Here is a 14,707-nt window from a genome sequence, read left to right on the forward strand (position 1 = left end):
ATGCGCCATCACTGTTAGCTGTGACTGTGAACTGTCTATGTGAAACACTAGTCTACACAGCGACCTATATTACTTGGCGGAAGAATTTATATGCTGATTATTACCAGTGCTTTATTTGATAAAATTATTTTTGAATTTTTATTTTGAACACTGGTATAATTTATCACGTTGATTTGATGCCGTTTTATAACTTTAAACATTGCATTTTAATAATATTTGACAGAGGTTTTAGCAATTTTTTCATTTATTCATTATTCGTTTACATCATTGTAAGTAAATAGCAGTTTCAGATGAAATATGTGTGAATAAAATAAGGAAAAATAATGGTAAATATCCCTTAAAAACACACAAAAAAACAACTATGTATGCCAAATTACTGCATCGAACATATTATTTAATTGTGTGTAGGATAGTTAAAATGCTAGCTATGAATTTGGCCTTAACAAAATAAAGTAGTTAGGCATTTTAAAATGTCATATCCACAACTGTAATTTCAAATAACCTAGATTGTTTTCAATCTGCTCAATACATAATCTGATATGTGATGGAAATTATATTTGTTGATTCGGGAAAATGATAACTCAGGAAAAAAAATTAAGAAAAATTACAGATTAGATGTATATTGTCGGACACTATAGTAGAACAATTCGATTTGTAGACAATTTTAAATTTAATTTCCGGAATTTAAAAGTGCCCATAAAAACAGTTATTTATGAACATGACTAGTGAAATCTCAAAATACTAATGACGGGCAACAACAGAAAACCCTGATATTTAGTCAGGTGGGAAAATCACTTGGTGGAATCAGTTTAAAGTCTCCACATTCAAATCCCACTTTTGTTCTCTCGCCAGTGACTTCATTGCTGGTTGGGATCTGTTTCAGGGCTTGAGGAAGGGAAAATGGCACATTAGCACATAAATGCGCTGTAGTCTTTTGAGGGCAGTCTAGGGAAGCCCTGCCTAAACCACAGGGACTCCTGGGTTGAAGGGGGAATATAACTTAATTATTCACCAAAGGTTTCCTTCACTGGGCCTCCTGAGGATCTACAGTACCTACAGATGAAATACCAGCTGAGACCAGCTAAATATGATAGACTGGAATATATAAAGAATATGTTTTTATCTAACATTAAAAAGTTAAATCAATGTGCATGATGAGACAAACACTGGTATTCAAAAGCGATGTCCTCTCTTTTGTTAATTTTATTCCTGGAAGCTATTCAAATGTAATATCTGGCACATAAAGATACATATAAAAGAAAACAGTAAACACGTGTGGGATAAAATATCTGAAAATTCCATTTGAATTTAATAGGTGGATAATTTAATTCCAATTCGAATTCAATGGGGTCAAATGATTAGGGCAACATTTTTGCTAACACAAGTTCAAGACAGACAACATAGCACTGACCCACTCCATACTGTTTACAGGCACAATAGAGATCAGCAAGGCCTCTTTCTCAACATTCAACACCATCCCTCTCAAGGCACAACAATCTTCAGGACATACACAGAATTACACAGCAATACAAGACAATGGGCCAGCAGCTTCAAGAACACCATAGGTACAGTGGCCTAAATGGCTTTTAATTTAAAGTGCAAAAACTAAATTCTGCATACGATACCATTTTACGGTATAGATGAAGACATCTGAGGACTGGGGGTAGACAGGAGATGTACAGCAGGCAATATGTTTGCCATCGTGAAACATTAAAAAGCAATTTTAGAAACTGAAATAAGTGCATTAGATTGCATTGATGAGACTGTGGCCTACAGTATTACTACTGATAAAGCAAAGACAATTCTAACTATCTGTAATTAATAATTTATGATTATAAATATAGTGTCATAAAATTAAGTAATGACGGGACAAAAATTAAATAAACATGATACACGTTGGTTATTAAAACAGCTGTGTATAGTTTTGTAGATTAAAATGCAGAATCACAAAACCCTGTTATTCTGAAAGAAAAATAATTAAAAGCATATTAAAAGTTTATACATAAATATAAAATAAATGCACACACCTTGTTTTTTTGCCAAACACAAAATGTAATGTACAGCATAGAAGCTTATATATCCTGTACAGAGCATAAATGCTCCTGACAATCATTATTGTCATCCAATTTAGTGTGTGTGTGTGTGTGTGTGTGTGTGTGTGTGTGTGTGTGTGTGTGTGTGTGTGTGTGTGTGTGTGTGTGTGTGTGTGTGTGTGTGTGTGTGTGTGTGTGTGTGTGTGTGTGTGTGTGTGTGTGTGTGTGTGTGTCTGTGTGTGTGTGTGGATTTGTTATGCATATTAAGATATATGCCATTGAGAGATAATGGCTGTGACTGAAGATGTGTGGCCTATAACAACCTCATGTGCATTCTGTGATGTGCTGTAAGAAAATGTGTTACTTCACCATCCCAGTCTGAAAAGGGAAGACCTCAGTACTACAGTAATCATTCCTATTTTAAGATGGATTGGCTGATTTAAAGATTAAAGCTGCGAGAGTAACCATGAAATGATTGGTTGTTCTTTTATGTGTGAGTGAGGGAAGAAAGTTGAATAAAAACACAGTTTGACAGACATGCCCAGCAGCTCCTTGGAATGTGGTTTAGCCAATAGTTTTTGACAATCACATATGCAGAGGTACATAATACAGGGCAGATTGCTTCAAACTAACAATAACAACGGAAAAAAAACACGGAAAGTGGAATGGTTTTCCTGTGCGAGGAAAAACTGCTCTGTTCACAAAAGAACTGGATCCTCTGCAAACTCTGCCAACCTTTTCTAAACCCATGTAACCTATTAGCGCTAAAAATAAATCCAAATGAATAGTCTCTTAGAAAGAAATTTACTGACTTAAAAAATAAAGTCTGGCCTGAGGAGGTAAATGCCTGCATTAAGATGAGCAAAGGAAGCGATTCTACAGTTGGGTTGGCTTCCTGCTTTGTGGCTCCCCACCAGAAGGTGGCACTGTCACCAGACTCCTAAGATATACACAAGGATTCCTTCTCTTTCCGGCGGATTGCGCAGCAGGTGGCGGAGGAGGTGGTGGCGGTGGCCTCAAAGACGACATTAGCGGCTGCATTTCTTGCTGCTGCTGAGAGAGGGCACCTTCCTCCTCTTCCTCCTTCCCTGTAGGGAACTTAAACTGCGCTGAACTTGGGGAACTAGTATTACTTCCCGATTCTGCACCGCCACTACTTTTTCCCTTCGCAGGGGGCCGCAGGGGTCCTCCCAGCCTCGAGAGGGCACTGACACGTGGATGCAGAGGCTCTGGAGGAGCGGGAGGAGAAGAAAGGCTCTCCAGAGAGGAGATGCTCTGGTTCCAAGCCTGCTGCAGGTCTATTGGGATAATTTTAGTGGCCTCCACAGACACACAGGGAGGGAGGGAACCCCCACCGTTTTTCCATGGCAGGTTTTTCTCTCCACATGTGAGCGAGGGAGGGGCGGCAACAGGGCTCTGACAAACATCCAGGGCAGCTGGTACTGAGAGAACAGAAAGAAACAAAAGAGATAGACATTTTGAGGATGATAACAATCATCGCTTACTTTTTCTTACCACAATCGTGTTCATATCTCACCTGATTTTGGCCTCTCCTTTGGTGTTTCTGGGGCTTTGCGTGCCACAAAAGTGATGCCCACATCCTCATCTTTATCTGGATCAGAAGGATCATGTTTATCCTCCTCAGATGCCATTGGAACCACAACTGGGTCTACAAACATATGTGCAAAAACATGTTACACACAATGCACTGGGAACTTTAATCAGAAAGTAGTTGAATTAAAGATTCAAATGTGAAACGTCATCACCAAGCAGATCCAATGACCAACCTTTGTCCTGCCAGCTGACATTTCGTCTGGGTTTTTCATTGGCTTCTTGCTCTTTTGCATCTGAACCTTTCCGCTGTAATGCGATATTATCAATATTTAAAAAAATTGTAGGAAGGAAAACAAATAAAGTAAAGTTATCAGATTAATAAGTGAAATATCTGTACATGTCTCTGTAAGATTTTTTTAATGAGGTCTCTTTTGCACTTATTTGAAAAAACATTAATATTGTGAAATATTATTACAACTTAATCAAATGTATTACAGTTCTATTTAAATATATTTATATACTAAAATCTAAAGTATTCCTGTGATGGCAAAGCTACATTTTCAGCATAATTACTCCAGTCTTCAGTGTCGCATGATCCTTCAGAAATCATTTTAATATGCTGAATTGGTGCTCAAGAAACTTTATTAACTGCTCAAGAATGTCTGCTCATTAACAGACATACACACATTAGCAGCCATCACTCATGACACATATCAGTAACTACAAACATTAACCTCGTCTCTGTATTGCCTTTAGGCGGGTGACCTTACACACATGAATACTTGTCCGTAATAGACTACCATGGCCTCCCTCGGGTCCCGCTAACTCAATTTAAGTGTGGTTTTTTGCATTTTTGAGCCCTTGCCTTTTTCTGACTGCGGTCCTTCTTGTGACGCTTGTAACGAGTGGATTTAAAAGACTCCAGACGATTGCGCATATTCCTCTGGAACACCTCCCTATCCTGTCTCTCTTTTTCACCCACTGTCATGAAGTGGCGACTGTAGTGGGACTGGTACTGCAGGTACAGAAAAGAAGATGTCAATTGAAGCAAAAACATTAAGTATTACCCATTTTACTGATGCAATATCATGTTTCAGAGCTCTTTATAGTGAGAGGGTGTGTGCGTGTGGCACGTTCTATACCCGTCTCCTGGGTTTGTAGAGGTTTCCAGCAAGCACATGATGTGTCTCTAGCTCTTCCTCTATCTTGGCTCCTGGCACTGTGTCAATCACCTGGAGGTCTAGACACACCCCACTGCCGTTCTCTCTCCTAGGGATCACACACAGAGAGGCACAGACAGTTACAGGAACCAACATGCATGGAACACATGTACATGTACACCACAGATATGCATAAAAAAACATGTCTGCACACACTAGCACACATTCAAAAAAATGTCAAAAGCAATTTGTATAGTTTTATATAGTTTTGTCGGAACATTCTTAAAACAAAATGCATTTATTTGGTATTAAGTTAATATTAATATAAGTTTATATAAGTTATACTTTTAAAGTGTTTTAAGCACAATCTCTAATTTAATAGTTACATTTAAGAAAGCGGTAACACTTTACAATAAGGTTTCATTAGTTAATAATGTATTATCTAAAATGAACCATGAGCAATATATGTGTTACTGTATTTGTAAATCTTTGTTAACATTAGTTAATAAAAACACATGCATGTTCATGGTTTGTTCATGTTAGTTCACATTGCATTATTTAAAGTTAACAAGATTTTAATAATGCATTAGTAAATGTTGAAATTAACATGAAATTGAAATGAACATGTTAACTAATGTAGATAACTAATGTGTTAACTAATGAACCATAATGTAAAGTGTTACCAAGAAAGCAATTAAAAGAATCGGGATAAGACTCGGGCAGAAATCATGTTGATGGATGCGGTTATTAACATTACTGTAGTGTAAAGCAGAGCAGGACCCCAGTGTTGTGGAGCTGAGCAAGGCTGCTGGAGCGATTGTTACAGAACACACGGCTCACACAAGCAGCAGGACTTTTATTATGAAGGGACACAGTTGCCAGCACCATTTCCGCTTTTCCAGTCATGAGTATGTGTATCTCTCTTTATCATATCAGATACATTTAAGTGTGTTTAAAATTATGTTATGATGTTACTCTGTGCATTCGCTCAGTTGCTGCTGTGACACTTGTTCACACTGCTAAGAGTAAAACGCTTCTGCCAAATAAAACCGGAAACCGAGGCAAACGCAGATATGACACAATTGACAGGCGACTCCATCAGACGCTATGCTCAGATGTCCCGGTTCCTTGGTTAAAATAGCAATTTTCTCACAATTTACAAATAGTTTGAAACATTTGGGATATTGTAAGAACTCATCTGAGCAAAAAATATAACACTGGCCTGGTGGTTTTTGGATATTTATCTGCAAAAATACTACATAGTGCATATTTAAGTTATGATACCATTCAAAATGTTGGGGTCAGTATTTTAAAAAAAGGAAAAAAGTTTATACTTTTGTTCAGCGAGGAAGCATGCATTAAATTGATCAAAAGTGACAGTATTTATAATGTTAAAAAATAATAATATTTCAAATAAATGCCATTCTTTAAACCTTTCTATTCGTCATAATTAAGCTTTACTATCACAGGAATACATTATATTTTACATTTTATTAAAATACAAAAACAGTTATTTCACAAAACTGCTGTTTTTACTGTATTTTGAAATAAATGCAGCCTTGGTGAGGATAAGATTTACACATTTTATAGACACCAAACTTGTGAATGGTATTCTACATTTAATGGTTTATATTTATATTTTTAAGGACATTTCAATGTTTTACTGGGTAACAAGATAAAAACACAAACATATTCACATACTCACAGGTAGTTGGTAACATTTGTGACCTCTGGGAAAGAGGTCCTGCTGGCCATGGAAGGCAGAGAGAGTCTAGCAGAAGTCAACACATTCCCACCCTGAGAGAGACAAATATTAGACCTTATATAGTGCTTGATTCTGATTGGCTAATACATACAGTATCACGCTATTGATTGATGTACCTTAAATTCCCCATTATGCCATTATTTACGTTTATCACTTATCTCCAAGCCTTTCCATTACAGAAAATGAATGCCCATCTGAGGTGGTAATACAGACACAAACCAAAGTGCTCATTTATTTTCAATAATTTATCAGTCTCAGTGTAGATGTAGATTCCGCTCTCCATATAGACAGACGGTTTCTCTTACCACAAATATCTTGGTATACATAAGCAATTAAGCATGATGGCTTTAACAGTGGGTTCTGTACTCTTAATAAACAACCTCACAGTTCATTGAAAATATATACACCAGTAAGTAAAGACATACAGAAATGTGACTAATAAAGAAAAAAGAAAATGAAAAACTCTTCTTTTTAAATGATTATAGCTGATGGATTTTTTTTTTTTCCCCTTCTCAAATGAAATGAATAATTCTGTGCCTCTTTCACTGGGTGGTCCAAAAGAGAACAGGGTTTCTCTATCTCTCAATCTTGTGCTAATATTAGCTTGATAACTACTCTCAGGAAGCAGAGCTCTATGAAACTCAAGGGTACAGGAAATGATCTCGCTGCAAGACAAAAGTCATGCATGACTATAGTACCAGGTGTTATGAAAATTTTATGATCAAGCACATTGTTTCAGATCAATGGAGACGTGAACATAAAATACATTTAAAAAGCAAATCTAAGATGAAAAAAGACAAATTATTACTAACAAACAAACAAACTAACTAACTAAAAAAAATAATCAAGTGGGCAGTGTGTAACAATTATGATGTTTTTACATTCATAATGAAATACTGGAGGCCCTTCTTTCTCTTTCCTCTTTAACTCTCTCTGTATGATGCCATCTCCAGCCAGTATTTTTGTAGATATGTTTGATGTTGAAGCTGACAGGTATCAGATGCCTACAAAGGACCAGTATTGGCAGAGACACCGTGGCGTCAGGGTAACTAACAAAGGGAGGAATTATACTCTGCTCTTCTCAAACGACTCTCTTGAGCCTGAGAAAAGATCTCAATGTTTCCTCTGCTCAATGCTATAATCCAGTGGCTTTAAAGACCCAGGGACCCCCAAACAGACTCAGTCAACTCACAGACCCCCAATATAAAAAAACTAAACTGTAGTATAACTTTTATTAAGAAACTGAACTAACATTACAACAATTAATTAATTGAAAATCCATAGACGTGATGATTCCGATCTTTTGAATATTCCTATTCAATAATTGTTTCCTCGACACGTCATCCTAAATAAACCATCTCCGGCACGATGGCACGCGTCATCCTCAATAAACCTGTCTCTTGCGTGATACCTCGAACTTTCGAATATTCCGATCTAATATGATTTCTAAACTGTACGGTTGCCAAAATAATAATCATATACTATTTGTTAATAGGCCAGAGGATAACTGGCACCCCGACTGATCCTGGTTTCTTCTAAGGCTTATTTTTGTTTAGTTTATTAGTTTATTCGGTCATCCATCCAAAGAGAGAGAGAAAAAAAACCCACACAAAATAAAACACAAAACAAAATCAAATAAGCATTTTAAATGAAATTATTAAATCTTTTAACATTTCAAAGACAAAGACAAAGACCGAAAGGGTCTAGGCTGAAGTCTGAACTTATTATGCCAAGCCCTCTTACCATAGAACAATATATCAAGAAAAAAAGTAATTCATATATTATCCTTTACATTACCAAAAACTGAAATTAAAGCAAAATTAAATAAGGTTAATCATCTTCCCATTAGTTCACACATTTGTTATAATAATCCTATTAACTTTTAAAAGTAGAAGCAACAGAAAATCAAAGTTGTTTTAATAGTGGTTTTAAATAGTGATTGTTTTATTGCACAGCAGTGAGGTTTTTACCTAGTGCTAGTTATTTTGAGTGTGGGCCCCATCTAGTGGTCAACAGTTTTAATACAACAATAACTTTGATAGAACCCCTTACAGAAAAGGTAGATAGTATCACATCAGTATGGTACACTCTTAGAAGAAATGGTTTTATATAGAACCTTAAAAGGCTCAATCAGTGCTACTTATTTGGAACCCCTAAAATATTCTATATAGAACCCTTTTTAAGTGCCAAAAGTGTTCATTCTTGTCATTATAGAACCTTTTTAGCATAAAAGGTTATTTGGTGAAAAGAACCTTTCAAACCCTCTTGGCACTTAAAAAGGATTCTATATAGAACCTTTTTGGGGTTCCAAATACATAGCGCTGATATAACCTTTTAAGGTTAGAACTGTTTCTTCTAAGAGTGTATCTACCATGTACTAAATTATTACTATTTTCAAGTATGATGGTATTGATCATCATGCTACCATTGCACCATGGCTAAAATATTTTTATGTTGTTATGTTGTTTTTGTGTCATTAACTAAAAGAGTTCATGACACAAAAAGCAAATCCTATGAAAATCCTAAATCAGCTTCACCCTGAACAAACTTTCCAACAACCTTCCTTATAAAAAATAATGCTGAGAAACTGTACCTGATAAACGGCAGCATTAGCATTTTACCTGATCAATGACACTGATGGCATCTCTGATGTTGATTTTCTGATAGGCCTCCCACAGTTCACTCTTATGGTACACAGACTTTCTCAACAGCAACTTACTCAAATAGTTCTTGTCAAATTGCTCCCACCTAAAATTATAATGAGACTTAATAACTCACCATAATCAACCAGTGCATTCTGTCAGCTCTTGTAAATTGATGAGTACATCTCTCATCATGAGAATAGATATAGTTATCTAGCGATCTTTGCTAAGTGTCACTCACTTGTCCCTCCAGTGATGGTATCCATTTAGACCAGCAATGTCCTCCACAGCTGTCAGAATGTGGTCAAAGGCCTGAAGACAGAAAGACAAACAAGTTCAGTGCTTCTGTATTATTTATGGCTATTTTATTTGACTTATCTTTATCTCTATAGACATTTATATATATATTTTTAGCACTTAATATAAAATCCTACATCTCTTGCAGACATTTAAAAAAAATCTATGGGTGTTTTTACAAATTTCTTTGTAAATAATCTAGACATTGGCCAATGGTGAGCAGTTCGGCCCCTATAGCATCTTAAATTAGTGTGGGTTTTGGTCTGTAAAACTGGAAATAAGAGAATATCTCTTCTATCGTCCTTCATTTTCTCAGAATCTCTGCTTTATTGCTTCAAATCTCTTGTGTCAGCTCAGCTACAGTACAGCCTATCTTTAGCCCAGGTTTTAGAGAGCTCAGCAGGTAGCCCTGAGTCCCAGAGTGTGCATGCAGCAGCAGGGTGTGTAAGGCCTTCAGAAAAAGGATGAGGTAAATGGCAAGGCGCCATGTGACCTCTGCGTTTGTGTGCACATCTATTTGTGGAAAGGCAAAAAAGGAGCTCTGATGATTAATTCATTGGAGAGAAGAGTGTAACGTCAGTCTGTGGCAATGCTGCTGTTTCAGTCATCAGATCACAAGCACAGACAGCAAGGTCAACATCATCACTCACACATTTCACCACAGGCAGTCAGACAGGGACAGAGGGAGACATGTGATGAGAAACAGAGACAGAAAAGAGGTAAGTGCATTAGAAGCGATATTGACTCACACGCTCATGGATCTCTTCGTTGATGGTAGGTTTTCTGTTTGTGCTGCGAGGCACTTTCAACCATTTCACTAAAGGCTTGATGGTTAAACCCTGGGAGGGAAGATTTGGGATATGTCAACAAAACAGAGAGGGGACCATTCAGTTTTTTAAAACTAAATATCACATCTCATTTTTCTAGTAGCAGCAATACAATTTGTCTTTTAAATAAACTTTTACACAATTTAGCAACATCACACCACAAACAAAAGCTGTTTTCTGAATAGCAGCACAGCTGTGATTGTATACGCCCGAATTTAGACCAACAGCATGATTGATATTGAGTGTGATATACATATTTGCAACAAACAGTTCAATAAACGAGGTTAATTCTGAGTAACCTACATTTAAAACACAATGTTGTCAGATATTTTGTGTGTTTTTGCTCCTTTTAAAAGTTTTAAATGAAGGGTTCAATGAAACACAAGCATAATTAACTTGTTACACATTTAACAGTGTTAACACATTTACTCAATTAAAAGATTATAATACTTGAGTGAAAGTAAAATAGGTAAAGTACTACTCTTTCTTTTTTTGTTACCATAATGTTGTGGTAGAAAAGGTAATAGCAGTATCTGATTCCAAATTCAGCAACTGTTTTCAAACTAATTGGTTGAGTGAACACATTTAAATGGTAGAAATAGTATGCTAATATGCAATTTAGTATTCAGCCAGCTGAATCTTTCGTTTCTTAATGAATCAGTGTTTTTAAGTGAATCGACTAAATAAATGATTCTGTGTCACTTGTTGCCGTTGGCGTATCAACATAACACAGACTCAGGGCCGTGCACAGACATTTTGAGGGGGAAGTGGCCCAAACCAAAAAAGGGTACTGAGTATCATCCTAAAATAGAGAATGAATAGCAAACCTTTTACACCCATATTGTTAATGTGATTGTTAGGCTTGAGAGCTAATTTAATTTATGTTGTTGTAATTATGCTTCCAAAAACTTCATTATGCGCTAATTTGATCTCATATTTAATGTTTTTTTTTATGTTGGAGATTTAAGTTGCAAATGAGAATCACAAAAAATTATTAAATATATGCTGAGACAAAGGTCTTTTTATGATTTTGAGTTTTGTTCAAAGTAAATAAAGCACCACTTTTTCAATAACAGAATCATATATAAAAGTATATTTGGGGTAAAAGGCATATTTATCATCATAATAAAAATCCAACTGACTTTAAATTTGTTGACATGACATGACATGGTTATGATTCAGATGGCAAATATTATATATTAAGTTGGGTGTCCAGCTAGAGATAATCATCATATGTATAATAAAATCATATAATATAAATATATTTAGTTGTTACTACTGTAAAACTTTATTAAATTATTATGGGATCTCATTCATTCAGTGTTTTCAGATTGTTTACTTAAAATAGTTTCTGTATTTTAAAAATATTTTTATATTAATATTTTAATATTTATTGAACAATAATGAATTATGTTATTAATCAAAATAAACAGAAAATACCTGCAAAATTTGCTAAAGAGATTTGTTTTCAGATTTAATTTCTTAAGTTTGAACTTAGACATGATTAAAAGCCTTTTTTTCTTAGGGTGGGCCTTTAGCCCCACTGTACCGATACAACTCATTTATATTTATTATAGAGTTTATTACCTTTTTAAATTGTGTATACAATTGATATGCCATCTATATACCGATATAAGATATACCCGCTGGCATGCTGGAGCTTTGAATCCATGTTTGCCATGCTGAAACAAACAAACTACTAATTCCGCGGATCAACCACTGTCTGTAATGTGGATTTGTACTTGTTAATAGGACGATATTCTGGAACTGCTGCCTCCACAGAAAGCGGACACAGCCACAGACTTTGAGTGGTGCCACGGACCGAGCGGGAAATCACGGAACGGCAAGCCGAATTAGTGGATTTTTTGCGGAACAGAGCGCTTTTATGGGAATCCTCTGCGGGTGAGGAAGGGAAGGTGGCAAGAGGGGCAGTGGCTAGGGCTACCCCCCTGTGCACGGCCCTGCACAGACTGACAGTAAAAATGTATATTATTTATATATGTATTATGTATATGTATTTAATATTTTAAATGTTTTATAAAGCTGCACTGTGTAGATTTTTGTTATCTAGTGGTCAGATTGCGAAATTGAAGCCTTTTGAAGCACAGAGAAGCTACGGTGGATGGCACAGGACAATGTCATCGTCTGAGACAGCAGAGAGTTGCTAGCGCTCTGTAGAGCAGTTTGTCCATTAAAGGCTACTATAGAAACATGGCAACGTAAAATTGTGACTTCACTCTAAGGGGACCAGTGGTGCATGTAGATAGAGATGGCTCATTCTAAGGAAATAAAAACATAACATGATGTATGGTCTTTATATTCCACTGAAAACATAGTTATGTATATTATATTGCATTTGTGTCAATAGAGCCTAATAAATAATAAATAAAACACACTGCACCTTTAAAAGCAATACCCAATTTTTAAAAAATCTACCAGCTACCTGTTAACAGAAAAAAACAACAACAATGCATACTTGTCTAACAAGCGTGCATATTTGTGGGATCTGTGGAAAGCTGAGTTCCTAACCAAAGCTTGGCAGTAAATCCTGATGATTTCAGCAGTCGGATATTCTGTTAAATGTTGGATACACCAATATGACATTGACAGCGCACACATAGACACTTGAGAATCTCCAGCCATGAATAATGGATGAAATTGGAATAGGGTAAAAAGGCTGGCACTAGCCAGATGGGCAGACACACACACACACACACACACACACACACACACACACACATATCATCATCATCATCATCATCATCATCATCATAATTAGCATCTCTGCTTCAGAGCAGCTTTGGAAATAACAGCAATTTAACACAGCAGTGGGGAAAATGTCATGCCTGCAAGGCAATTACCTGCACACTACCCACACACACACATACAATACATGATAATAATCACAGGCTAAGGAAAGATAAAACAGAAAAGAAGAAGAAAAAAAAAATACATTTCTATCAACACAAAATGATTCTGTAAATGTGAAGGGGAGGCAAAACACAAATAGGCAGGAATACAGACGTTTCTAAAAGAGTTACCTGAAACATGACTGTGAAGAAAACCACAACTATGGTTGTAGCCACAAAGTAGTCTTTAGCCTTCACCTGTTCTTTGTCTAAAAGAACCACCAGAGCAAAGGCCACAGCTCCTCTGAGACCGCCATATGACATCACCACTTGATCAATCTTGTCAAGCGGAACCAGTCTAAACCAGTTCAGGAACCAAGTCTGCCCTACTACACCTGCAAATAACACATTGAGCAAATGCATATGCCAAGTGTTAGAGCCGAGGCTATTAAACATTGTAAATGTAAAGTGAAAGACTAATTTGGCATCTCAACCCATTATAAATGTCAAAAGTAATTAAATGAATATCACATGAAAATGCAGGGTACATTGTCAGCTTACATGGTTTAGGAAATTATTCAATGCATGTAACAAAAGTGAAAGTTAATTCTGAAGCACAATTCACTTGAGTGAAGTGAAAATTATCTTTTCGTTTTTAACTTACCAAAATAACAAACTATACAGTGTTTTCTATTTTTAAATAGAACAGAACTCTCTCTTACCTATGGCCCTAAAGACTAAGATAAATATGAGTGTGCTGACAACAAGGCCAGTGTCCCAGGCCCATTTGGACTTGTCCACAGCTGAGATACCCAAAAAGATGAAGATGATGGTCTCTGCAATGCTGGCCAGGGTTTTCATGGTGTACTTCACGGTGGTCCGGGACTTCTGGGATATATTGGCTTCCACATACTTGTTGCAGCCAATGCCACAGAAAGTCATCCTGTCATGAATCAACAAAAACATATATAATCCTGATGATAGAATAATATAATAGAATATATGTATTTATATACATAGATTAAAATGATAATAAATCAAAATGATCATAAATATGATAGTTTAGAGTTTAATAGATAGAGGATGTTTTTGTACGTATAAATTGTTTCTGACCTTTGTACCTTTTGGGTTGATGTCTATATTTAGACAGAGATATGAGATAGCCCCATATTTACATTCCATATACATAAGGTAGATTTTATATACATATACATTCCATACACACAAGTTAGCTTTAGACAGGAATTACGCTTTGCTCATTGTGCATCGTGTTATGAGTCACTCTGCGTAATTCATTGTACAGACCAAAAACAATGAAGAGTGCAGGATTACATTGACGAGATTGTACTTATATCATCCAGTCCCTCGTGACCTTTTCTCCTTATCTTTAAATCCTATTGTGGCTTATTTCAATTCTAACTTTACACCACCTTGTGCAGTAAGTGTGATAAAGAGCCATAAGGGGGCGCTCCACGCACTGCTTCAGTATATGCTTACAAAATCAACAGACAAAAAGGCATGTTTACTTTAATTTATATGTGAGGGAAATCATTTCTTGATATCTTGTAGTACTAATTCCC

General features: G+C 36.2%; 1 protein-coding gene across 2 annotated transcripts in view; it reads right to left on the minus strand.

Moving 5' to 3' along the window:
• Positions 1-1,281: 1,281 nt before the first annotated feature.
• Positions 1,282-14,707, minus strand: part of slc9a5 (solute carrier family 9 member A5) — a 33,752-nt gene continuing 20,326 nt past the window's right edge. For both annotated transcript variants that reach the window (XM_067440403.1, XM_067440404.1), the window contains exons 6-16: positions 13,850-14,070; positions 13,320-13,522; positions 10,201-10,290; positions 9,396-9,466; positions 9,134-9,260; positions 6,453-6,544; positions 4,730-4,856; positions 4,453-4,602; positions 3,821-3,893; positions 3,571-3,702; positions 1,282-3,475 (exon numbers count right to left, since the gene is read on the minus strand). In XM_067440403.1, the coding sequence (XP_067296504.1) occupies positions 2,910-3,475; positions 3,571-3,702; positions 3,821-3,893; positions 4,453-4,602; positions 4,730-4,856; positions 6,453-6,544; positions 9,134-9,260; positions 9,396-9,466; positions 10,201-10,290; positions 13,320-13,522; positions 13,850-14,070 (1,852 nt within the window). In that variant the 3' untranslated portion in view covers positions 1,282-2,909. The remainder of the gene's footprint in view (positions 3,476-3,570; positions 3,703-3,820; positions 3,894-4,452; positions 4,603-4,729; positions 4,857-6,452; positions 6,545-9,133; positions 9,261-9,395; positions 9,467-10,200; positions 10,291-13,319; positions 13,523-13,849; positions 14,071-14,707) is intronic.

This window comes from Pseudorasbora parva, chromosome 1, assembly GCF_024679245.1.
Source record: "Pseudorasbora parva isolate DD20220531a chromosome 1, ASM2467924v1, whole genome shotgun sequence".
Classification (NCBI taxonomy): Eukaryota; Metazoa; Chordata; class Actinopteri; order Cypriniformes; family Gobionidae; genus Pseudorasbora; species Pseudorasbora parva.